This window comes from Zonotrichia albicollis, chromosome 15 (assembly GCF_047830755.1).
Source record: "Zonotrichia albicollis isolate bZonAlb1 chromosome 15, bZonAlb1.hap1, whole genome shotgun sequence".
Lineage (NCBI taxonomy): Eukaryota > Metazoa > Chordata > Aves > Passeriformes > Passerellidae > Zonotrichia > Zonotrichia albicollis.
The window spans coordinates 14,955,664-14,982,186 of record NC_133833.1 but is presented as its reverse complement, the minus strand read 5'-3'; the positions used below and the strand labels follow the sequence as shown (position 1 = coordinate 14,982,186).

Here is a 26,523-nt window from a genome sequence, read left to right as displayed (position 1 = left end):
ACCCATCCAACATCCCCTCCACCCCAGACAGCTCCTGCTCCAGTACCAACGTGTGGCCAGGCTGGAGAGCCATCCCAGGGCCCACTCACCTTTGGGAGCTCATTTCAGACTTGGCCCAGCAACACGAGCCTCACAGCAGTTCTTCACTGCATTTCAATGCAATATTGCACTTCAGTATTATTTCACCAAAACAAATGGTGCTGGCACTGCTGGGTAAAACTCCAGGCAGGTCAAGGAAATATCCCCGGGAGGAGCCAAGGCAGGCTTAGCCCAGGCACTGCCAGGATTAACTGTAGGGATTTAGCAGCCAGGGCGACTCCAGCTCAGCTCATCACACCGTCCCACACACTCTGGCATTGTCACTGGCAAGGTCCCCACAGCCAGCAGGACCACAGCACGTGGGCCACCACCACTGCTGGGGGGCTGGACAGAGGGGTGGGAGAGAAATAACCAAGCTGGAAATCATGACACAAAACATGCATTCATTTTATTCACAAAAACAGCCTGGATCGCTAAAACATTACAAACAGCATTTCAATTTAATGATGGAGAGAGAGCTGGAGAGACTGGGGGGGTGAACAGAAGAGAAATATCACTTTGCGTAACTGCTTCAGCACAGGTCCTGCAATATTTGTTTTATTTTGATTTTAACTTCTGTAAGTTTACAAAAATTACTTCTAGGAGTAAACCATTGCAATTAGGAGGATTTTCTGTACGCAGCATTTCTTGTTCTATATTAATAAACTAACAACGACTTTTTTTTTGCCTTTTTTTTACTCTTTTTTTTCCTTTTTTTGAATTCCGCCAGTTGTGTAGCAATTGTTTTCTTCCACCATTTATATCGACCCTCTTGTGGGTTAAACTTCCAGAGGTGAATGGCGAGGAGAAGGGATACTACATCGCTTTAAACATATTCTCATTTATAAACATGAAGTTGAGGCATTCTAGAAACTATCCACTCTATTGTATGATGGGAAAGAATCAAATAAAAAGTATAAATGAGGGTGCAATTAAACAACTGTGCTAAATTACAGTAGTGCTTATTAGTAACTAGATTTTAAAAGGTTACTGTAAATTTACATTCCCTACACAAGTACTGCATCTTTCACACATAAACAACATCAACACCAAAACACAGAAAGAAACTGATTGTCCATACTCTGTCTATTAAGTCTTGGTACTTTACAGATCCATTGTTTTTTTCTTTTAATTATTTTTTTGTTTTTTATTTGAAAAGCAGTTAAATGTCTGACTAGGACTCGAAGATGTTAAAACGAACGCAAAAAAAAAAAAAGGAAAAAAAAGAAAAAAATTATAAAAACAGGAATGAGATTTGCGAGAAAATATTTTTGGTTCTAAAGAGACACAGGTGCATCCATTCATTTCAGCCAAAAATCCCTTGCCTGAGACAACACAAGCAAGCAGTGACATTGCACTTGGATGACAGAGCTTTGGGATTCCCGTTCCTACTGGAACCATCTGAACGCGGCTCCTGTAGGAAGCATCACCTTCTGGAAAGGAAGAGAGACAGGGAGGGGGACAGAAGAAGAAGGGACAAGGTGTTAGGTCGGGACCAGCACAGGTGTGCAGCACCAGGGCTGAGCAGCCACCCCTCACCCCCACCCCAGCACCCCAGTCCCAGCCTCGGGATGGATCCAGCCCAGGCTCAGCAGCACCCTTTGGTGCTGCTCTACATCCCAGGATTTCCAACCCACAACGCCAGCAGGACCCCTCCCTGGCTGTGGGCCATTGTTCCCACATGCCCGTGTCCCTATGTCCCCATGTCCCCATGTCCCCATGCTGCAGCTGGCACAGTGGCACAGCCCCTGGCTTCCCCTCAGACCAGCAGTGAGCACAGTGGCCAGGCTGTGGGCAGTCAGCATGGCCTGGTACAGCCCAGCACAGTCCCCTCTCTGCCAGCCCCCACAGTCCCTGCCATGGACAGACAGACACTCAGAGGACAGGAGCCCAGGCACCAGATGGGTTTAGGAGCGCATTTGGATGGAAACTGGGGTAGGGAGTAGGAGCTGAATGGGCCTGGGGACACCAGAGCAGGACAGGGGACATGCTCAGCCTCAGGGAACAACCTTGACCCCAGCAGAGCAACCCCAGGCACCAGCAGGTACCTCAGCACCTGACAGGGAAGAGGGATGAGTCCCACCAGGCTCAACCCCACAAAGTGCCAGCAAAGGGCCCAACAACAGACAAGATCTCTTAGAAGCCACCTCTAGGAAAGATGGTGTGGGGCCAAGCCCCAGTAGCACTGTGGTACTCTGGAAGGAGAGCCAGGGACATTTTCCATCTGGATGAGGTGGAAAGCCTGCACAGTGTTCATGAGAACATGGCTGGATATGCAAGGACCACAATGTCTCTCAGTGCCAACAGCCCCAAACAAGGCTAAGCTGTGCCAGCCAGACACACAATCACCACAGGATCACCGCACAACCACCTGAGACGACCCTTCAGGTCCCACATCTACAAACAAGCAAGGGACACCAATGGGAAAGAGGCCACAGGCCACAGTGACAGGTGTGGCCCAGCAGACTGGCTGCCATGGGGCAAGCAGGGGTACAACACTGAGCCCATGTGCAGGGCTGCGACACCTCATGTAGCATCCTAAGAGTCAAACCAGGCACATTTTGGTCCCTAACTCCATGCAGGAGTCAGCCAGATCTCACTGGGTCCTTTTCTTGGATCAAGACACCAACAAGCCTCAATGAAACACCTAAGCAGCATCACCCCATCCCTGCAGGAGGGTGTCCCCTTCCACAGGCACAACCCAAACACAGGGCTTGGGCAAGGGCAGAATGGGCAGGAGCTGGTGGTGCCCACCAGGCTGCTGACAGATCCCACCTCTCCTGCTCCCAGCCCATGTTGGGGAGCACATTGAGCTGGGGCAGTCACAGGCATCACCCCGTCCCCAAGGTGTCTATGACACATAATCAGACACCTGGGAAGGCACAAGTGTCTGTGCCCAGCCATGCACAGGGCTGTGGCACTCCACCCTGACCACGCTGGATCCCACCCTAGGCACCGAGTGCAGAACAGGCAGAGCAGGGTGGACTCTCCAGCAAGGGCCACAGACTCAGATCCATCACCCCAGAGGAGAGGAAAGGGGAGAAAGAGAGGGGGTTCCTCATGGGTCTGGGAGGAGATGTCTGATAAATACCTCTGCTCCTTTATTATTAAAGGAAAATGGACAAGCAGCTCTAATTGGATGCCCAGGAGAGATCCCCCTCATCCCCACAATCACAGACACACAGAATGGTTTAGAGGAGAGTTAAATATCATCTCATTCCATCCCCTGTCACAGGCAGGGACACCTTCCACCAGATCAGGTTGCTCCAGGCCCCATCCAGCCTGGCCTTGAACACTTCCAGGGATGGGGCAGCCACAGCTGCTCTGGGCACCCTGTGTCAGGGCCTCAAACCCTCATCATAAACATTTCTAGCTTATGTCCAACCTAAATCTATCCCATTTCAGTTTAAAACCTTCATCCCTTGTCCTCCACGACCGGAGTCTGTCTGTGAGGCTGACATGAGGGTGACAATGACCCTCACTGGCTCTATCAGGAGCACCAGAGCTCTTCAGCACGGTTTCTCTGGGTGGAGAACAGCTCTGATGAGTCAAACCCCAACTATTCGTGGCCTTCATGTGACCTGCAGCTCTGCAGACAAGGCCAGGGTGACCTGTGCAGGGCTGGCCAGCAGCCCCCACAGCATCAGCCAGGGCTGCTGGGGCTGGCAGAGCCCAGAGGAGCCTGGTCAGGGCAGGGACGTGCTGCTGCCTGCTCCCAGCACCTGGCCTGGCCGGTCCCAGAGCCCCAGGCAGCCCCAGCACAGCGGGACACCAGCAGTGACCGGTTCTTCAGGCTCTGTAGATGTGCAGATAAAGCTTAACAGCCACTGAGGGATTTAGCCTGTTTTTTTACGCCACCATAAAGGTTTAATTCTATTTTTTTTACTGCTTGATTTTAGATCAATGTTTAATCATAGCTGCAGCTCCTGTGTGGGCTCTCCAAGGACACTCCTCTGGATGCACAGGGGTGGCAGGACGGAGTCACTGTCCTTCCTCTGGGGGCAATGGCACTGCCCCCCCAGACAGGGACAATGCCTCACAAAGCCTTGTGAATGATTCAGCCCCATATGAAAGGCCACTGAATGGCCTCTCCTGTCCCAGTGGCCAGTACAGGGGTGTGGTGGCACCCCACCAGCACCAGCACTCCATGGAACTCTGCATCCTGGCCCTCTCCAGCACAGCACAGCTGCTGGTGGCTGCCCTACAGCTGGCCCAGTGTATGAGCAAGGCTGGTTGGCAGGTGAGATTCAAGAACTCAGCTTTGACCCAGGTGACCTGGGACATCACCAGGTCATGGTGTCCCTGTCCCTGCCTTGTACACTCCTACCGAGGTCAACACACATTGTGAATGGATGTTCTGAGGGAGGGGATGGTCTGTCATGAAAAGGAGATGGTGACACTCTGGAGTGACCCACACCTGCCCAGGTGTCCATCCCACCTGCACGGTGGCATTGCTCTAGACCCTCAACACACCTGGTCATGCCCAGGAGGATGGGGCTCATCTCCAGTGGGGCCCAGCTCTAGCAGATGCAGAACCCTATTTCAATGGCCTCAATTTCCCAGCCAGTCATGAGATGGAGAAATCCATCCCAGGGGTGACTGTTCCATAGGTTCCTGGTGCTGTTTATCACCCCCAGACCCAGCGCTGGGAGAAGGGAGCGACTGCTCTGGCTGCTGCGAGCTCAGAGTCTATTGACCCGCTTTAGGACTCTTTGGAAGAAATGAACTTTTTTTTCTCTTTCTCCCTTTTTCCAGATCACTGACTCAGCAAATTAGAACAAGAATATAATTTAGCAATACAGCGGTTTTTGAAAGACACAGTCCCCCTCTCCTCATCCCCACCGCCCAAATAGATTTTTTTTTTCCCTTCAGTATTCATTCAGAGCTGATGCTAATTGAAAAACGTAGAACGTGGCTAAGGGAGCGGCGGGCTTTGGTTGCATCTGGACCATCAGAGGATGGGCAAAGCCCTTGTGCCAGGAGGCATGATCCAGCTGATGTCCAGGTGACTTTTTAGCCCATCTGCCTCTACAGAAGGAGGAAGCACACCAGCATGGCTGAGAGTGGGGCCAGCTCACAGAAAAATCAAACCTGGCTTCAGCACAGCACCTGGGTGTGCAGGAAGAGGGAGGCTCTGCCAGAGCAGGGTGTGCATGGGGCACCCCTGCCCTGCTGGCACCCAGCTCCCAGACACACCATGCCACCAGCAACTGCCCACAGCCCCAAATGAGTTTCAGACCCACACAACCCAAGCCAACAGACTTTCCCTGCAGTCCCCACATGAATGTCACACCTCCCCAGTGGATTTGGCAAGGTGGCACCCCAATCAAATGGCTCTCCTCCAAAGCCAAGGACATCCACAAGCAGGCATGGTGGGCAGTGACAGCCCGAGCAGCTGGCCCGCACCAGGGCACCTGGACATCCCCAGTGGGAGCAGGGATGTGCCTGGCTCTGCTGGGTGCTGAAACAGGAGCACTGCCAGTGGGGACTGCAGCACTGCTGCCACAGGAAATCCAGCTGCTGCCTCAGGGACTCATCCTGGCCCAGGGAGACCCAGCACAGCCACTGCACTGGGGATGCTGCCCAGTGCACACTGCAGCAGTTTGCTCCCAAAAGCAGGGATTGTTGTGCTCCTGCTCGGAGCAGAGTGAGCTGAGGGGCTGGGCTTTGGCTGAACTGTGGCCACAGGTTTGATCATCACCAATTACCCCAAGGTCTGCCCCAAAAAGTCATCCCCCTGCTCTGGGGTTGGATGTTGCTCCCCAGCTCAGGAAGCTGAGGACAGGGGATGCTGTCACCAACACACCCCACTGCTGCCTGTGCTTGCAGAGGAGAGAGCAAAGTCCAGCGTGCCCAAGGAGAGACCCCAGCCCTCCTCCCCACATCAATCAACCCCAGTACATAGCAGGGAGTGGGAACTGGGGGCACTGGGCAGAGCACACATCTCAGGGTGAGAGCTGTTAATGGAAAAGGGAAAAATAAAAAAAATAAGAAGTACCAGGTGTTTTATTATCTAGGGCAAGATCCAAACCCAGGAGCGCAGCCCGAGGAGGGGTTAGGGTGCCTGAGAGGGGCCGGTTACCTCCAGTGCTGCAGAAGGCTTCTTTTTGAGTTCTTCACATTTTCGGAATTTGCAAATCTGGTGGCCAGTTTTGCGATTCCTACAACTGCTGCACTGCTCGCAGTTTATCCGTCTTCGGCAGGGCGGGCACATGCCGCATCTTTTCCGTTTCTTTTTCCCCGAATTGATGGCAGATGCCAACTCATTCTGCATGGGATACTCTGCCAAGCCAGCCATATGGAGCGCGCTCTCTGCCAGAAACACGCCGGCAGGGGTCATAATGAAAAGGCCTGGGTTGATGGGAAAAGCCCCCAGGTAAGGAAAATCAGAGGGGCCGTTCATTGTCTCTGCAGCTGAGACTGCCTCCATGTCAGAGATACCAGTCCCGTGCTCGCTTGTTAGAGGAAGATGCTCCTGTACCACTCTTTTGAGCATTTCTGTCGACTGAGCAAACTGTTGGAGGGCGGTCTGTCCTTCTGAGGAGAGCTCCGACATCCGGTCTAATTTGCTCAGCATACTAGAGATGTTTTTGTGCTTTGAGGTAGAATGACTTTTATCCACAGTCGCATCGTTGCCATTAGCTAAGGGGTTGCCTTTCTCTGAATGTTCGCTTACCGAGCTGCTGCTACCAAAGGTGGAATAGTGGGAGAGTGGACGGGACTTCTTAAGACTTTTGTTCAAAGGTTCACTTATTATTCCACTTTTGTTCCTCCTCTCGGAGTTGACAGGGGGTTGAGAGTCATCTTGGTTATTTTTTTCCGTCTCTGGCTTGTTCCCAGTGTCTTGATGGGAGCCCGAATTTGACATGGTGCCCGGAGCACAACAACCAAACCAACCCCAAAATTAAAAAAAAAAAAAAAAAAAAAGACGAAAAACCAAAAAAAAAAAACCCCAACAAAAAACCCAAAAACCCACCCTAATGCCAAAGTGAAAGACCCCCAAAGCCCTTCTGGTAGCACTGGCCCGCCAGCCACCAGGGACGCTCAGACGGGGCCGCGCATCAACGGGGCGTCTCCTCCCGCGTGGGCTGCGGAGGACTCAGGGTGCTCTCAGTGCACAGACATACTCTGCGGCTCTGGGACACACCACGCGGCTCTGCAAGGAGAAAAGAAAAGAGAGTTAGCGCTGGCAAGAGCCAAGAGGCTTTTCAAAGCGGCTCTTCCTCCCCCTGCCATGAAAATCTCAGCGCCGCGAACAAAGGAACACCAGGGAACGGACCTCGGTGGAGATCCGTTCCGCTGCTCTCCAAAAGGGTCGCCATCCAGACACAAGTGGGGGGTCACAGGGGAAGTCCTGGCCTGGTAGCAATGGCACTCTGATACTTAAAGGCTCTCTGTGCCCAGCTCTCCTCCCCCAGGGACAGCAGCCCCAGGGAAGTCACGGGGCTCATCTCCCGCTCCGCTCCAGCGGCGTGCGGCCCCACACCGGATGGCACCGCAGGCGCCAGCGCGATGCTCCCGGGCCAGGAGCTGGAGCTCATGCAAGGGGTGCCTGGTTCCCACCCTGCAGCCACCCTTGTCCCCCAGGCTGAGTGCCATGGAGGCAACAGCCCAGCTCCCACAGTCCCAGGGATGCTGCTCACCCAGCTCAGGCTAGGCTTCACCCCTTCTCCTCCTCCTCCTCTTTCTCCTCCTGGACCATTGTCCCTGAGCCAGCACAGGGCAGGGGAAGGAAGCCACATGGAGAGCAGCAGTGTCCACCTTCAGGTGCCTCAGGGATCCACAGCATCCTCCTCCAAACCCCAACAGCTGCAGTGTTCACCCCAAATCCCACAGGCAGCTGCACCATCCAATTCTGAGTCACTTCCAGCATCCACTTCCAAATCCCATGGTCAGCCATGGTGTTCACCTCCACATTCCCATAAGAGCTGCAATGTCCACTTCCAAATCCCATGGATAGCCACAGTATCCACCTCCTAACCCCACCAAGGGCTGCAGTATCCATCTCCAAACCAAACAGGGAGCTGCAGCATCCACTTCCAAGCCTCATCAGGAGCTGCAGTGCCCACCTCCAACCCCATAGGGTGCCACAGCATCCACCTCCATGCCCCAGTGCTGACCTCCTGCCATGCCCCAGCATGCCCAGCACACATGCCCAGCTGCTCCAGCAGCGCCATGGGCTCAGCAGTGACAGCAAGAGCCTTCCCGGAGCGGATGCTATGCTGCTGTCCCTGGGGCAACTCCGGGGCAGCTGGGTCCAGTGTGGCTGCAAACACTTGTTGTTGTGAAATTCCTCCTCCTCCTCCCTCCGAGCACGCACGCACACAGGCACCGCCAAGTAATCAGGCTTTAGAGGAGAAAAGCTGCAGGGCTTAATGGAGCAGGAACCCACGTCCCCACCCCGGCGGCAGCTGGGGGAGGGTGGCACTGGGAGGAGGCCCCTTGTCCACCCCACCCCTCCATCCTGGCTGTCCCAGCACCTTCCTCTCCAGGGCCCAGACAGGGATGTGGCCACGTGTGGAGAGCTCTGCTGAGACCCTCACTCCTGTTTAGGGGTGATGCAGCAGAGTAAGGAGCATCCTGCACCCCCACTCCCCACTCCTGCTCATCCATCACCCTTCGGATCCCCTTCTCCAGTGCAACCCCAGGAACCCCACATAGCCCAGGAGGACCCTTTCCCACGGATAGAGCTGGGGCATCACCCTTAAAGCGCTGATGGGGGCAAGGTCCTTGTGCCAACAACCGTGGTACCGGCTGCGGAAGCAGCCCCGGTGTCTCACTCCGGTGCCAGAGCCGGCTCGCCCACGGAGAAACCCCCCCGCCCTGGCGCTGAAAACCGCTTGCTTCAGCTGCTGCGGGATTTAAGATGCAGCGCGGATCGATGCAGGGCTTGGGCTCCAGCCGGGAGCCAGGCCACGTGGGGAGGGAGGGCTGCGGCGGCAGGACGGGCTGCCCTTCCCCAGCATCCCGCTCCGCGCCAGGCAGGGGATGCTGGGCAGCCGGGAGGTGGGGTGCACCCCAAAGAGATGACGGGGTACACCCCAAAGGGATGACGGGGTGCTGGGCAGATGGGCGAGCTGCTGCCATGCAGCTAAACCACCCATCCCCTCTGCCAGGGAGGTGGGGGACCTGTCCCTGGGGACCTTGGGACGGGTCACACCTCAGTGCCGACAGCAACGGGCGCTGGGGCCGGAGCGGGGAGCGCGGCAGGAAAAGCACCGGACGGGAGGATGTGAGATAAAGCGCCCGGTGCTGTTATCTCACGCCTGCCCGCGGCCGCCTTTCCTGCGGCCCTGCGCCTCTTCCGCCCGCCCCGCGCCGTGCACGGAGCCACGGGCCCGGCCAGACCGGCCCGGCACTGCCACCCTGCCCGGCATTGCCACCCTGCCCGGCACCGCCACCCTGCCCGGCACCGCCACCCTGCCCAGCACTGCCACCCTGCCCAGCACCGCCACCCTGCCCAGCATTACCACCCTGCCCAGCATTACCACCCTGGTCAGCACTGACACCCCGCCCGGCACCGCCACCCTGCCCGGCACCGCCACCCTGCCCAGCATTACCACCCTGCCCGGCACTGCCACCCTGCCCGGCACTGCCACCTTGCCCGCCTGCCCCGGGGCATCAGAACCACGGTCCCGCGGGGCTGCCAGGGAGCCACAGGCGGTTCCCAGCCTCGACTGCTGGAGATGCTCTGTAAAGAGCTGGGTCCTGCCCCATGGGTCTCCCCACGGCCCCACAGCGGGCTCCAGGTGCCAGAGTGAGAAGGACACCAGCTGAAGCCACGGCGTGGTGACCATTTCCACCAGTTCCCATCTTCTTCTGCAGCCACCACACCGTCCAGCCTCCCTGGCTGGTCCCACCATGCCACACGGATCGAGTGCCAGCAGCTCTGAGGCCCCGCTGGCCGCCCCCTCCCAGCGGAGCGATGGCTGCACAGCCTGGCACAGCCCCCGGGAACCCAGGGGGCAATGGCTGCACAGCCTGGCACAGCCTGGCACAGCCCCCGGGCACCCCCGGCTGCGGGACAGGGCCACCCCCGCACCCACGGAGACACCGGGCACGGCGCCGTGGCCGCGCTCAGCCCCAGCGGCGCAAGGCAGTGCCCGCTGCTGGCACGGGGTGCGGCGCCGAGCCGTGCCGAGCCGTGCCAGCGGCGCCACCGCACAATCCCCCATTGTCCCGGCCGCCGCTTCGCCTCCGCCAGCTCCCACCATCTGCAGCCACCCGGCGCTGCCCTCCAGCCCCCGGGGCCACCGCGCCAGCAGGCGCCGGACACCGCGGCCGTGCCAGCTGCGACAGGGCTGTCCCCACGCTGTCCCCACACCGGGGTAATGCGGGGTACGTGGCTAGCTCACATCAAAGGGGGGTCCCCCACCCTGACACCGCGGGACCACCCAGCACAGCAGATAGCGCTGCTCCTCGCCAGCCGCTGCACGGTCCCGGCGTTAATTGCAGCGGGGGGAGGAATTAATGATCTTAATCCCTTCTTTATGATTGACCCGAGTAAAGACGGTGAGGGCCCCCCCGTGCCGTTCCTGCCCCTTTTCCGGCCCCCATCGCTCGGGGAAGGCGCCGGGCAGCGTCATCTGGGTCCCTGTCAGAAGGTGCTTAGTCCCGGCCGGCCGCCGCATTAAGGGGCACGTGATGGGCTCCCTCGGCCCGGTCTGTGCACGGGGCAGCTTAACAGCCTGGAGCCACGCCAGGGTTCAAGGGGACACCACCAAGGTCGGGAGGCCCCAACCCACCACCAGGGCTTCCCAAGCCTTTGCAGGACACTGTTCCTCCCCTGCATCCAACACCCTGCCGTGGCTAAGGTTCAAAGGACAGGGGGTCCCAAGGTGAGGGACTGCACGTGTGGAACATGTTGTCCTGAGAAGCTGTGGCTGTCCCATCCCTGGAAATGTTACAGGTCAAATTGGAGGGTTACCCAGTAAGTCCAGGGTTTGGAGTAACCTGGTGTGGTGGAACATGTCCCTGCTCATGGCAGGGGGTGGAATGAGATGATCTTTAAGGAACTTCAAACCCAAACCATTCTGTGATTCTATGATTTCCATGGGTCATCCCAAAGACCTGCCTCCCACCAGCCTGGAATGCTCAGATGGGGCAAAGCAGCTCTGCTCTCCCATGATCCTGGTGGGGAAAAAATGGGATACTCCTCTGCATGGGTCTTCCCCCATTTCTCAGCCCTACACCACCCCTCACCTCCTTCACTCTGCCCCAGGGCTCCCTGCACCCCAGCACACAGGGGACTGCTCTGCAATAGTCCTGACAATGCCAAAATAAATAAAGGTTGCAAAAGGATCATCTCTGGTGGTCCGGAAAAACCCCTGCCAGCCAGGGAGACCGGCTGAGAGTCCCCTCAGTTGCAGGCACCATTCACTGTCAGAGGGGAGCAGGAGAGGAGCTTCGTTTTTCCTAAAAAAAATGACAAGCTGCAAATTCCAGCTGGCTCCCCTGTGTTTTCGCTGCATGGCTGGAAAGCCATCAGCTCCCGCCGACCTAAAAAGTCTCGTCTTCAAGAGAGAACTTCTGCTTTCCTTTAATTTTAAATAAATCACCCTGCTCCCAGCAAAGCCGCCGGTTGGTCAGCCGTGCACAGACACGGCGTGAAGGGAGAAGAAAGCAGCAAAGCTGAAGCCGAGCTGCTCCAGGCTCCGGAAACAAAAGGAGAAAATCAAAATTCTCCTTTTTTCTAATCCCTGGGCGCTGGGTGGGCACTGGGGGCGGTGGCTTTGTCCGCCCGCAGCAGACGGAGGACGAGGACGGAAGGGACCCCGGCGTCTTTTCAGCCTGCAGAAAGGCTGCAATTGTCCCCTCTGCCGCGGTTTTGTCCCCACTTCCTCCCCCTCGCCGCGTGGCCGCCCGCCCGGCATGGCCCCCACCTCCTGCCCACCACCATCACCCCCTGCTGATGGATGGACAGACAGACAGATGGGTGGACTCAGCTGTGCCATGGACTGACCAAAGTAGGGCGTCCATCACCAGTGTGTGCCCCTCTCAAAGGCATCCCAGGAAATATGTCGGGCAAGGGAGGCTCCCACTGGAGGCACCTTCCCCTTGCAGCTCCAAAGAGGGGCTGGAGATGGTCCCTGTGCTCCTCAGCTGCCCTGGCCAACAGCAGACAGGACCTTGAGATGGCCAGGAGCAAGGCACCATAGGTGGTGGAAGCGATGCACGGGGAGACAACGCATCCTGGAGACATCCTGGTGTCTGAAACACATCCTGGCATGAGATACCCGGTGGGTAGAACAGCACCACAGCCCTGGAGCACTGCCACAAGCCAGAAGGTCCAGCAGCAACCCAGGTCAAAGGCTCAGGAGAACAAGCCCCACCAGAACAAGGCTCACAGCAGCTCTGACCCCAGCACCACACCAGCTGATTCAGCAACCAGGTGCCCATTTCTGCAGCACAGTCAAACCTGCTGTTCCCTCCACCAGGTGATACAGGTCAGCTGAAACAGGCGGAGATGTCTTATCACAGCCTCACCAGCCAGATGTCCAGCAGCAGGGGAACCAAGAGAGAATTCAATCCATGATCTCCCAAGGCTGATTACCCCTACAGGACACCTATCAATGGTGCCTGATAACCAGGTGCCTGAGGCAAAGACAAGCCTGTTATTTGCAAGCCATCATCTCTGTCAACCGAACAGCCCCCAAGCTCTGCTCTCTGCATTCATCCTCCCAAAAACTGGTCCAGCCAGAAGATCCACTCCTGGACGGACCATGGAAATTACCTTCACCCACCACCTTTTCTCCAGACATCAAGAGAGGACACCCAGGCCTGGGGGAGGTTGGGGCAGCACTGTGAATGCTCAGGCTCACCCTGGGTGGGTTAAAGAGCCAGAGGTATGACGGGTCAAGGTATGACAGATTGCCACATGGGCAACTCACACGGACACAGCTCATCTCTTGTGCTCCAGAACATCCTTTGAAGGGCCAGTCATGGCAGCCACTCTGCTCGTCTCTGCTGCCGAGGTGGCACTGGGGGATGTTAAGAAGCCAACTCCTGAATTAAAAAGGCTATGGAAGATTAAATCCAGCATCTGGAGTTTGCCCTGGAAGCAGATGGCAAATCATCATGGTGCACAGAGTGGCTTTCACCCGTCTCCTTCTCACAGGCAGCCACTCGGCCCCGGTGATGTGACCCAGGAGCAGCTCTGGACATACACACAGGGTGGGCCAGGATGTGTCCTGCCAGGCACACCCTTAGGGACATCCATGCCACATCCTGCTGAGCAGGCAGGAGGTGATGCCACCTCCCCAGGTGGGCTCACTCCACCAGGGATCCAGCAAGGGCATATTCTTTCCCACTGGTGCTGGGTTTTTCCATGTACGCCCATGGCTGCTGCAGGATCCCAATCTGCTGGCACAGCCACACCCAGATTCACCCCAGAGCCTATCACCAATGTGCCCTGGACTGCCAAGGAGCTTATCATTGTAGAGAGGACAAGGAAGTCCCAGGGACAGCACTGCCTCTGTGCACATCCTTGCACCTCACCTGTGGCCCCGGCACAGCTGGAGCCACCACTGCAATGACCGACCTGTGCCCGGGGCTGCCCCAGCTGGGAAATGTGGCTGTGTCCTGCCTCCACAGGGTGGTGGTTACGGATTAAGGAGTCTTAAATGTCAGACGACCAGGCGCTCCCTAGAAATCCACTTATCTCCGCTGCCACTCGGAGTGGCCAGAGCCGGGCGGTTATGGAGATAACGCGATTTGAAGCGTCCACCCGAGCATTGCAGGGCTGCGGGTGCCCTGCGGACAGCGCCAGGCACCTCCTCCCCTCCTCCCCTCGCCCAGCTGCTGCCCAGAGAGCCGGGTGATGGCCACGCTGCTCAGCCCGGGGGCTGCACCCACCTGCGTGGTGCCCCCCTCCCCAATTCCGGGGGATGAGGGAGGCTTGGCAGCCTCGGCGCTCATCCATCCCCCCCTGTGCCAAAGCTGCACCAATTCACTGCCCAAATCCTAAAACGACTGTAACTAAAACCTACCAGATTGAGCCTGGGGAAGAGCCCCCCCTGCCTCTCCCCCCTCTCCAAATGGGATTGAACAGATCTGCTCTCGCACGAGCCCAGCTCGCAGCCAAGCAGCATCTGACATTCACGCGCCGTGGCACGGCTCTGCGCTCGCCCACTCCCCCCGGCTCGCATCGCCCCGGAGCTGCGCCAGCAATCCCAGCCCAGCACAACACCCCCTGTCCTCTGCTAATCCCCTCCAGACCTCCCTGGAGGGACTCTCTGGCCCAACTAGCTCCCCACGTTCTGTTCAATGAGCGAGGTCCCCAAGGTGATTCAGGGCCGGGAGGTTGAGGCAGAATGACCCCAGGGTGTGGGGGACAGGTGGGCAGGGGCAGGCGCTGCCCAGTGGCAGATGCCAACAACAAGGGGCATCCCAGCAGGACCCCCAAAGAGCCGGGGGGCTGAAGGTGGCTGTGCCCCGGGGAGACCCACACTGCCTGCCCAGGCCAAGCTAAGATGTGTGAATCTCTCTGTTAACAGATGGGGCCATTACAGCGTCAATTACTTGGGGTCTGACCGACAACCAGGTCACAGAAACACCCTTGGCATGGGCAGAGTGAAGGGAAGGTAACTAAAAACAGGGGGAAAAGTTGTAGGCACAGTCACATGGGAATACTGGATGGCAAAGAGCCCCAAGGCCACCAGTGCCACCTCCAATGGTGTTCCAATCTACATGTGCCACCTCCAAGCGCCACTTTTGATGGTGCCCAAATCTATTCATGCCACCTCCAAGTGTCACCCTCAATTGTGCCTAAATCCATTAGTGCCACCACATATGCCACCTCCATCAGTGGCATCTTCAAGAACAGCTCCAGCCTGGAGAGATCCCCTTGTGCTCCCAGCTCTCTCAAAACCCCATCCCTCCACATGCCACCAGGCAGCTCCATGGTGGGAGAGCACAAATCAAGAGGATGCTCCATATCCCAGGAGAGCTGGCACTGGGATGGGCAGGTGCACCCACACCAGCACCTGTGTCACTGTCACCACTGTCACCACTGCCAGCTCAATGCATTTGAGTTTGCCCATTAATGGGTGGTGGGAACCTTATGGTGCTCAGTGATGAGATCCCAAATCCCCCCACCCCTGCTCCTGGGGGCAGCCGCTTTGGAAGAGCCACTGTTCCCAGCAGGAAGGCGAGGGCCCCGTCGGACAGCGGGTCTGCAGCCATGGACAGATGTCTGAGAGCACGGCAATAATCCCGTCTTCCTCTGGGAGGATTCGGGTCGCCCTGGCCCTCACCGGGGGTTTATCCATTGTCTGGATCTGCCGGCCGTTGTTATTTTTGGTCAGCACCGCGTTTTGCTTGGCCTCGCTGGCAGGAGGGAAATAGGAGGAAGAAGAGAAAGGGGAGGAAGGCTGCTTGGTCAGAGCTGGGCGGGGGGAAGACCAGCTCAGCTTTGGGAGGGGGCAGTGAGGCACCCCATAGCCCTCAGGGAGTCTGAGTCGGTCTCTTCCCAGCCCCACAGCCTTGCTGAGCACAGCCAAAAGTCACCACAGCGACAGGGCTGGCACCATCCCATCCCCAGTGCTGCCATGGGGAGCTGCTTCCAGTAAGCCCAGTGCGCCAGAGAGGCTGGAGAGGTTTTGGGGTACAGGTTTTGGGAGGCAGGCAGCAGTCAGGGTTCTCTCTGTCACCAACACCAAGTGCAGGGCAGTTCTCTGAGGGATGAGCAAACCCTGCCCACAGACTCACATGTGTCTCAGGTCCATGCAGACAAGCCAAAAATGCTGGGTAGCTTCAGGAAGACATATCCCCAACCTGCCCTGACCCCCTGGGCTGTGAATTCCCATCCCTCACACCTCACTCTCAGCACTGCAGCATCCCAGCCCTGCTGGCAGGTCCCATCCTCCCTGTTGGAGCTCACCAACATTGCAGGGTGCAGCTCAGGCAGCCCCTGAGATCTGCACCTGGATCACTACAGAGCCACTACTGAGACACTGGAATACATCAGCCAGGGCAGCTGTGGCTGCCCCATCCTGGAAATGTCCGAGGCCAGGTTGGATGGGGTTTGGAGAAACCCGGGATAGTGGAAGGTGTCCCTGCCCATGGCAGAGGTTTGGAATGGGATGAGCTTTAAGATCCCTTCCAACCCAAACCATTCCATGATTCTGTGATTCTATCCTGCTGAGACAAGTACAAGGGGAGGCAGAGCTGGGGTAAGAGCATCCAAGAGGATGTTTCTAGGGAGAAGACACAGAAATGCCTCAAGACTTTGCTTCTCCCCAGCAGTGATGCAGGGAGCATCCCCTCGAGGCAGGGCTTGCCATCCTTCTCCACATCTTTCCACCACCTCCCAGCTTGCCTGCAGAGCAGGAAGATAGGATAAAGATGCCTCCCTGCTCCGTGGGATCTCACTCCTACCAGAGATGGAAGGCATGAGCACAAAACTGCCTCTCCTGAGCTTTCCCCACGCTCAGCACCGCTTGTCACTCAAGCAAACCCCATGGCCTTTAAGCTGCCAAGGTACCAGAGCTGCTCTGGAATCGGAGTTCGCTCGGCTCCTGCCCTGGAGCAAGGAATCTGAAACGCTGCCACTGGAAACGAAACAGAGCATCCGTCATTTTACTTGCCAGAAATATATCCAGCCCCCAAAAAAAGAAATACTGCCTGCAAAAGAGCCAGCAACAAAGCCCTCGATTCCACCGGTGAAGCAGAGCCCGGCGTCGGGCATTTCCACTGGAATTCTGATTCTCTTCCCAGTTCAAAATCACCCAGAATAAAACGAGCAACAGGGCCAGGTTATGGCCAGAGGGGCCAGAAGAAGGGCAAGAGGTCATAACTAGAAGCTCTCACCTAGGATGCTACAAAGGAAATCCATGGGTTTGAAAGGAAAAGAGGCAGGTGGCAGAGGCAGGGCTGGAGGGGATGGAAGCTCCAGAGGAGCACAGCAAAGCCCAGGCAGCCCCACCATGGGGATGTCCAGGGGAACCCACCCTGCTCCCAGGCAGGCAGGCAGGTCAGCACCCCCCGCCATTCCCAGTGGCATCCCCAGGAAAGGCAGCAGCGTTCCCAGCCAGCCCAGCCCCCAGCCCAGGCACGCCAACCCAAATATCTGCGAGAGGCGCTCCCCTCCCTGGGAACGGCGACTCGCCGCGGAGTTCACATGCCCCAGCAATGCCTGATTAAACTCCCAAACTCCAAGGGAATACCCCTGAGGCTGTCTGAAGATAAGCTAGGAGCTAGGCTGCTCTCAGGAAACACAGGAACTGGGAAAGAGCAATCCCTTTTTTTTTTTTTTTTCCTTTAGATTCAGAAAAACACAGAGCAAACCCTGTTGCTCTTCAGCTCAGCCACAAGCTGAGCTTGCTGCTGTGCACCCCAAAGCTTCCTGCTCCCCGAGACAACACATACTGACCCCTGCTGCAAGCCAGATCCTGCTGGGGGCACTGGGGATGGAACCAGAGGGCCCAGCACAACACAGGCAGCACAGGGAGCAGGCTGGAGGGTGCTGAGCAAGAGGACAGAGCTGGCAGAGGACAGGGTGCTGCCCAGGACACTGCGTGCCAGAGGATGGGCACACTTGCTGCCAGCACCTCCAGCACTGGGATGCTTGGCAGATGCTCCACCATGTTGGTTCAGCCTAGGGAACACCTCAGGTGCTGCTTTCTCTGGTCCTCAGGTCTCCTGCAACCCTCACTGGCTTTTTCCCTTCCTTGACCATGTTGGATGGTCACAACACCAGATCCAGATCTCCCAGGACATCCACACACTCAAGGGCAAGGGCAGTCAAGGAACCCTGTTAATGCAGCACCCAAACAAACAGGCAAATTGGAGCACCCTGGGATCAAGAGGAAGATGATGCTCCTCCTTTTCTGCACCTGCTGGGTTCCAGGGAGCCACCAGCACCTCATCCTGCAGGAGAGCAGAGCCACAGGCAGGGATTGTACCACATCCTGGGGAGCCCCAAGGGTGTCCTGGCTGATGTGGGGACACTCCAGCACTGACCAAATGTCCTCAGACACAAGGTCCACCCTCACCCAGGACCATGGCTGGGACACCTACACCCAACACACAGCGTGCTCTGAGGTGAGCAAACACACCTGAGGCCAGAGGACACACATGGATACAGCCAAGCCAAGCTCTCCTTCAGAGATTCCTCTTGGATCTCTTTCTTGGTTCTGAACCAAGAATCAGCCCAAATGAAAGGCATCTTCCTTCACCTGCATGGCAATAGAGGACAGAGAAACAGCACTGCTGGGAACCTGCTGGCAAGAGTTATTAGGAAAACTGTTCCTGGAAAATTGTTTCCAGAAAACTGTCAGGGGTGGCAGGGCAGGGAGGTGCTGTACCAAGGCACAGCTTCTGTGTTTGATCAGACACCAGTGCGACTGCAGCAAACACTGGGACTGCCATGGGACACTCAGATTCTCCTGGGGGTCCTGCACAGCCTGAGACTCCACTGTGATCTTTCCATGCATGAAGGGGGTGTGGGAGATCAGTGGAGGGAGACTTCTCACCATGGCCTGTTGTAACAGAGCAAGGCACAGGGCTTTAAACTGACAGGGCAGGGGTAGATATCAGGGGGAAATTCCCTGTGAGGGTGGCACAGGTACCCAGAGAAGCAATGCCTGCCCCATCCCTGGAGTGTCCAAGGCCAGGCTGGACAGGGCTTGGAGCAACCTGGGACAGTGCAGTGTCCCTGCCCATGGCAGGGGATGGATTGAGACAGTCTTTTCTGACCCAAAGCATTTCCTAATTTTGGCAATTTTTAAAAAGCACAAGTGAGGTGGGAGAAGCTGTCAGGTCCTAAAGAACCAGGCCCAGGATGTTTGGAAAGCAGAGCTGGAGGTCTGGGAAGGAGGAAGGCGTCACCATCAGCAGCCACAGCATGAGTCAGGATGGGAGAGCCCCCAGCTGAAAGGGCTGCAGGACTCACAGTAAGAAACAGAGGTTCACTCTATGACCTGGAGGAGAGCAGCCATGGAAAAACTCATCTACAAACTGTCACCACACAGAGGAAGATTGGGAAGGAACACAAGACCAAACCTGGGGAAGCTGAAGCATGAAGGAAACACCACTTGGTAGGAGCTGGAAAGGGCTTATCACACTGGAGATGTGCTTTGAGGGGACTGACTGCAGGGTGTCAGTCTGTCTGGGCTCCTGCTCCTTCCTGGCCCCAGCTCTGAGGGACAACACTAAAACTAGAGCGAGATGTCAATGTTTCTGCCTTCCCTCACTCCCCAGGCTGGAATGACAAGGAGCAGGTTGGATGTAGTTGGTGGTCCAGCCCTTCTGCAGCAAGCCCAGGGTGGTTCAGGACTCCCAGGACCTGCCTGCTGGATTGGTGACCCCCTGCAAGAGAACAATCCTCCCTCACCAGGGAAGGGTTTGATCCCACCAGGGTTTTCATCCATTCTGAAACCCAATGCCCATATCCCCATCTCCTGATGGATCTTCCCATAGCACTGCCAAGCTCCTGGCATGGGAGGGAAGCTCCAGAGCACAGAGGTCCCACTGCCCGCTCTCAGCTTCCAGGATGAACATCCTCGACTTGCTGCTTCCCCAGCCTCCTCCCTGTTCCCCATGCCAGAGGGTGCTGCACCTTGCCCTCAGCAGGATGATCCATGCAGGATGAGCCCAAGGAAGGCTGGGGGATGAGCAGGGGCTGTGAGATGAGCTGGGCAAGGAAGCACCCACAGAATCCATCCCCCAACAAGCTGGAGCACCAGCAGATATGGACTTGGTGGTGGTGGATTCAACAAAAAGAAACTCATCCTTGTGTCTGGAATGAGGCACTGGAATTTTAGGGACTGTCCAGATCTCCCTCAGTGTTCTGATGAAGCTGTTTTCATCCCACGAGCTCCACAAAGACCTGTCTGCGGGAGAAGGGGGTTTCCCACTATCACAGCTCCTGACACTTCTGACACAAGGCACAATGAGGTTAAGGTAGGAAAAATCCCAAGCAATTCCTGACCAGGTTCCCCTCCACCAGAGTGGCTTCCCCATCCCCACCCCAGCTGGACCTACCTGCCCTCCCTGCACTTTTCCCCTGCACACTGTGATGCTGAACGACAGCACCCGGAGGGGGAACAGCCTCCTCTGAGCATTTTTCAGACAAAAAAATGTTCTTTTTCACCCTGATGATGCATTTTAACAATGCAACCGAGCCAAATCCCAGTGCCAGGGCTGCAGCCCTCACTATCCTGGGGGAGCAGGCAGCACCCACGCTGGGATCCAGGATGGGTCTCTCCAGAGGATGGCCATGGCATCCTTGTGTCCCCACAGCAGCACCCCCGCTTCAGCTCAGGGGGTTTAATCTGGAGCAGTGCAAGTCCCTGCTGCAGCCCCCCGAGGTGTAAGGCTCCCTGAGCTCTTAATGGGCTTATGGAGCTGCTGGGAGCAGAGCAGCTCCCCCAGCACAGTGCCCAGGGGCACTCAGAGGCATCCCCAGCTGGCACCCCTGCCGTGGGTTTCACTGCTCCTCAGGTCTCCTGGACCCCTCACTCTCTTTTTCCCTTCCTGGAGTTTTCCATGTTGGATGGTCATAGCACCAGACCAGATCTCCCAGGCCATCTGCACACTCAAGGGCAAGGACAGTCAAGGAAACCACGTTAATGCAACACCCAAACAAATGGGCAAACTGGAGCACCCTGGGAACAAGGATGCTTGTTCCACCCACCAGCCCCATCCAGGATGGCACCGAGTGCTCAGCCTGCTCTCTCCCCATCCCAAACCCCACAGGCCTCCTCCTGGTCTCCTTAAGGATGTGTGTCCTCCCCAGCCCTACAGCAAACCCACTCCCCCCAGGCTGTGCCACCAGCCTGGCACCCACAGCTCTCCCTGCACCTGCAACCTGTGCCCCACACCTCACCCCACTCTGATTCCTGCTCCAATCCTCATCCCATCATGATTGTGCACCCACACATCTCACCCTACAGCTGCACCCCACAAATCACCCTACACCTGCATCCCACATCTCACCCCACATCATCGCTCTGATCCCCCCCACTCTGGGGGTTCAGACCCCCTCAAATTCAGGCTGAGGGTGACAGGAGCATGTGCTACACAGCCTGGTAATGCTGGAGGGGCCAGCACATCATCCCACACCATCCCTGGCAAATCCTGGTCTTTCCAGGCTTGGATCAAGCACAGCGGACTGGGAACAACAGCCAGCAGGAGCAGGGCCATCCAGGGAAAATCCTACTGGAAAGCAGTAAAACCCCATTCACCAAAACCCCATTCTCAACCAGCACAAGTTTTAGGGAGGCAGCCGCTTTTCTCTGTCAGAAAAAGCTCTGCCCTCCTCTTCCTCCTGTTTTGGGGATTTGGACTTTCTGCCACTAAACCCCCATTCTCAACCAGCACAAGTTTTAGGGAGGCAGCCCCTTTTCTCTGTCAGAAAAGGCTCTGCCCTCCTCTTCGTCCTGTTTTGGGGATTTGGACTTTGTGCATTTGGGTTTTTCCAGAGGGGAAATATTTTAAAAAAGTAAAAAAAACCACCCCAAAACCTAAGAACGTTACTGAGCTCCTGTGAATTCCCTATCAGCTGCCGTACACGCACATGGCACAGAAAAATCCTTAGCAAATTCCTGCTGAAAAATAATAAAAAAACCAGGAAAACCGACCAAAGGCTGAGCTTGCCGGACACAGCGCGCCAGGAGGGGCTGACAGAGCTGTTACGGTCTATTGGGCCAATAATCCACAAACTAAGACAGATTTATTGTACATGGCAGATCCTAACAGCTCCAAAGAAACCATCACTGTCTCCTGGCGCTTAAAATTCACTTTCTTGGGGGGGAAAAAAAAGGGCCAAAATATGGCTTTATGAGATAAGATGCGTGGTTGGACCATTCTGTGACAGGCAGAAGCCTGTGCAAACACATCCACAGCTCTTTTTTTTTCCTTGGTATATAAATATATAAAATATCTCCCCTTCCAAGGCGAGCACGACTGCATTACCCGTCGGAGTGCTGTCCTTACCACCGGATTACCCGGCTTGGTTTCACCTCCCTTAGCAAGATGGATTTGCAGGGATGTTGTTTCTGCCTTGATATTAGTGATCAAAACCAGGGGGAGATAGAAAATCAAGTTAATTAAGATAAAATGAGCCCCTGCACAAGGAACATCATCCCCCTGGCTTGCTGGGATGGGTGAGTTTGGATCCCCTCTCCTTGGGGAGAGGAAGATGCTGAAGGGGAGAGCAGGCTCTTCCCAATAGCGTGACACTGATGGCAAGCGTGATGGGGGGGATAGTTTGATGCTGCTGATGATAATAAAAATAATAATATTAAAAAGGTCAGAGCTGGTGCTTTCCCTGTTTCTGGCGGACAGGACCCCAGCCAGCGTGGAGCAGCAGGCCGAGGGCGGGCTCAGGCCGATCCCATCGGTAATTGCGGCGTCTGTTCGGATCCCCGCGACGCTGAAATCACGCTGGGCCCGGCTCGGAGCTGCCGGCGGCTGATCGTATCGGCCGGGGATCAAAGAGGCTCAGCTTACGGCTTTAGCACGGCTCGTCCCAGCCGGCCCAGGGGGGGCCGCGCACCCGGGATGCTCCGGGAATGCTCAGAGGGTGCGTGGGTGCATGGAGCATCCCTCGGTGGGGCGATACCCGGGGGGACAGACTGAGCCAGCCCTGGATGGTGGCTCAGCTGTGCTGTGTGACAGCCCCACCGAGCCCGTGTGACCCCAAAACCATCAGCGTTATGGGGGTGAGCGTGGGCAGCTGACAACCAGGAGAGAAAATCTAGGAGACTCGGAGCGATGGCCAGGGGCAGGGATGGGGAAGGTTTGCACGGATGCCACAGCTGCAGAACCCAGTACAGGGAAGGGGGTTTGCACGGATGCCACGGATGCAGACCCCGGTTGAACCCCAAAACCGTGCCAGGGTGCGAGCAGTGGATGCTGGACCAGACCCCGGTTGAACCCCAAATCCGTGCCAGGGGTGCGAGCAGTGGATGCTGGGCCAGACAAGGGCGATGCCCGCGGGCAGGGCCGGGGCACGGAGGGCTCCTCAGGGATGCCCCGGCTCCAGCCCTGCGGTGCAGCCGAGGGAAGGGAGGGATGTGCCGGGACTGGCCGGGTGGCTTCGGGGAGGGAGGGAGGGAGTTGAACGAGTAATTAGAGCAGGAGGCTGTGAGTCAGCAAACGATGCGTAACCTCGGCGAGGCTGACAATGAGGCAAAAGATGGCAGTTTCGACCGAGAGCGCCGGCTGAAAGGGCACATTTAGATATGCAAAAAGCAGCAACTCCTGACAATCCCAGGGCTGCGACCCCGCTCGGCTCCGGAGCCGCCGTCTGCCGCCGAACTCCCGACGCCTTCCTCCAAAATCATTGTGAATAGAGACATGGGTGGGCGCAGACCCAACCCCACGGAGCGAGGTCGTGGGGATCGCTCCCAAAAAAAGCAGCAGCCAGGGAAAAACAGCGGCAGCCTGTGCTGCCTGCAGAGCGGGATGTAACCAGCCCCGGCAGCTGACCTTGCTCGGCTGCCCCGGGGAGAAGCAGCCGCGGCGCACACAGGATGCATAGGAAGGTTTGGCTTGGGAGCCAAGCCCAGCTCCAGCCACAGGCTCGTCCCCCCCGCTTTGGGGGTGCAGCAGCGGGGCTGCAGGCAGGTACAGCCGCCCTCGGCGAGAAGAGTTTAATTAACCCCGGAAAGCGATCGTTAAACGGCCGGCGCGGGTAATCGATGCGGAAGGGGCAGCTCTGGGACCATCTGCTCGGGGAGGGAGGCAGCGATGGCGGCTCCGGTCCCCCCCGGCCCCCCGCGCCTGCCGGGAAGCGGCGGGGCAGCTGCTGCGGGCCCGATCCCGGGCTGAACCCCGGCCAAGACATCCCGGGGGGATGGGAGCTGCCCCTCGCCTCAAGCCCGGCTTCCCGTAAAGCCCCAAGGCCCGGCCGCACGTGATTTCCGACCCGACACGGCCCCCCCGGCTCCGAGCCCACCGAGGGTCCCTCCAGGCATCCCCCCCGCCCCGCAGGATGGGGCCGAGCCCCACAGCGATTTTCCCTCCTGAGATGAGTTTGTGGCAGTCTCAGCCTTTAGGGCTCAGGGGGTTTGTGGATTTTGGAGCAGCCAGCCCCCTGCACACCTATGGCCGCATTCCCCGGTGAATACTCAGAGGGATGCTCTCAGCATCCCGGCATCACCCAGGATATCTCATCCTGGCCTGGGGCACTCTGTCCCTTCCCATCCCCCAGCACCCCCAGGCCTTCCTGCAACCCTGAATTTCCAAGTTTCTCCTTGTTTCCACCCACTAAATGATGGGGGATGCTCAGGAGCAGTAAGGCTGGGTGTGGTGGATGTGCTCCCAAGGCACCCAGGAGCTACTCCCCACTCCAGGCTGACTCAGGGGATGGCACTTGGAGAGACCAGTGTCCCCAGCGGTGTCCCCAGCTGTGAGGAGACCTTCTGCCATCAGCACACCCTGAGCAGCTCCCAGGATCAGCACATTCTGGGGAAGCTGTGGGGCCATGGCACTGGCATGACCCTGCTGCTGGGGTGATGCAGACCCTGGAGCCACAGCCTCTGCTGGTCTGGATCTGTCCCCACCCATGGGGAGGAGAGGAGCACCCAAGGAGGGGCAGAGCTGCACCCCCAGGAAGAAAGGAGCCCAAGGGTGCTTCCAGAGGAGCTGCTGGCACAAGGAACAAGCCCTGGCACACAGCATGGCTGGGAGGCCAGGAAAAGCCCTGTCCCAGCCCCTCACTCTGCCTGGGGCACAGGGGATGGTGCAGCTGCTGCTGGCCCAGGCATGGGCAGGGTGGCAGGTGGGTCCCCAGGCCAGGGGCCTGCAAAGCACAGGGTGTTCCCTGCCCCATGCATGGAGACATCCTGGGCTCCTCCTCACCTCCCCGGCCCTGCAGAGCCCCGGGAAGGGGGTCCTGCTCTCCCCACTCCCATGGCAGCAGCTCATGCACCCACCCACCCTTCCCCACAAACTGGTGCCACTTTGAGGCCCACCCTGCCCCAGGCAGGGAGATTCAGTTCCTTTGGGAGAGCAGGTGAGGCTCCAGCACAGAGCTGGCTGTGTGAGGGTTTGCCAGGACACCCAGCACACCAGGGGAACACTCAGGGATGCTCCTGGAGGCCCAGCATCACCCAGGTACCAGCACCCAGCCACTGGACCCTTGCCTCCCCACATGGGCAGGGATGCCCATGGCAGCCCCTGGGAGAGCAGCTGGAGCACTCTGGGCTGGAGGCAGCAGGGAGACCCCTGAGGAGGAAGGGGGATGCTCTGCCTCCACTGCAGGAGGGAAACTGAGGCAGGGGAGGGCTGGGATGGGCCCACACACTTGGCACAGCAAGGGGACCTAGAGCAGCTTTTCCTGACACTCCCCATCCAGAGGGGGGATGTCTGTCCCTGTCTGGGGACAAACAGGATCCCTGTCCCCACTCTGAGCTGAGCACAGGGAGCAAGGGCAGAGCAGGAACAGCCCCTGCCCTGGCACTGCCACACCCCAGAATGGGACATGAGACAGGATCGCACCCTCAGGGGGGCCTCCCCAGCCCTCTCAGGAAGGATCCAGCCCCTCAAACTGGGGCTCAGCCCCAGAACAGCCCTCAAATCACCCCCCAAACCAGTGTTCAACCTCTGACCAGCACTCAGCCCCCTGAAATGGTGCTCAGCCACCCACACTGGTGCTGGGTGGCCAAACTGGCTCTCAGCTTCCCAAAACAGTGCTCAACTCTCAAGGGCTCATACCCCAAGCCAGCACTGAACCCCTGAGTGGGTGCTGAACACCCCAGAGAGGTGTTTGACCCCTGAGATGGTGCCTGACCCCCAAGACAGGGCTCAGCCCCCTGAACCAGCCACTGAGCTGCTGCCCAGACCCCAAACTGGAGTTCAGGCCCCAAAACAGTGCCTGAGCCTCAAGCTGGTTCAGTCTCCTAAAATGCTGTTTGACTCTCAAGCTGGTGCTCAGCCCCCCAAAGCGCCAAACCCCCAAATCAGTGCTTGACCCTCCCAGTCCAGAACAATCCTTCATCACCAAACCAGTCCCCAGCTCCCCAAAATGGTGCTCAGCCCCTGGACCCAGTGCTCAACACCCCAAAATGCTGCTTGACCCCAAGGCAGTGCTCAGCCCCCAAAAAGCCTTGTCCCAAAGGAGGGGTCACCACTGCATGGTCCCCCCCAGGGACAGGCACAGCCACTCCAGTTCCTCCCAGTACACCCACTGGTCACATGGGCCCTCAGAATGGCCAGACAGCCCTGAGGGGGTTTCCCAATTTCCTTTGGCCCTTCATCAGCAGAAGGACACAGGAACACCATGGCAGGAGAGCTGTGGGAAGGGACATGTCCCTGTGTCCCTCACTCTGTGTCCTGCAGGGGAGCCCCTGACCCCTTCCCCATCATTTCCCAGGGGAGCAGCACCAGTGGGATGGACAGGATTCCCAGAGCTCTGCTGGGAGCCTCCCCAGCCCCAGAGGCATGGAGCAGGGAGGGGGGTCCTGGCCAAAGGTAAGGAATGTCAGGATATCCCTGCTT

At 57.6% G+C, this 26,523-nt stretch overlaps 1 protein-coding gene across 4 annotated transcripts in view; it reads right to left on the bottom strand.

The window, feature by feature from the left end:
- Nucleotides 1–462: 462 nt before the first annotated feature.
- CXXC5 (CXXC finger protein 5) overlaps nucleotides 463–26,523 on the bottom strand; it is a 36,444-nt gene continuing 10,383 nt past the window's right edge. For 3 of the 4 annotated variants that reach the window (XM_074552003.1, XM_074552002.1, XM_074552001.1), the window contains exons 2-3: nucleotides 6,161–7,234; nucleotides 463–1,511 (exon numbers count right to left, since the gene is read on the bottom strand). In XM_074552003.1, coding sequence (XP_074408104.1) covers nucleotides 1,467–1,511; nucleotides 6,161–6,946 — 831 coding nt within the window. In that variant the 5' untranslated portion in view covers nucleotides 6,947–7,234 and the 3' untranslated portion in view covers nucleotides 463–1,466. Of the gene's footprint in view, nucleotides 1,512–6,076; nucleotides 7,235–26,523 lie in introns of all 4 variants that reach the window. The other variant, XR_012582775.1, reaches the window with a different exon arrangement.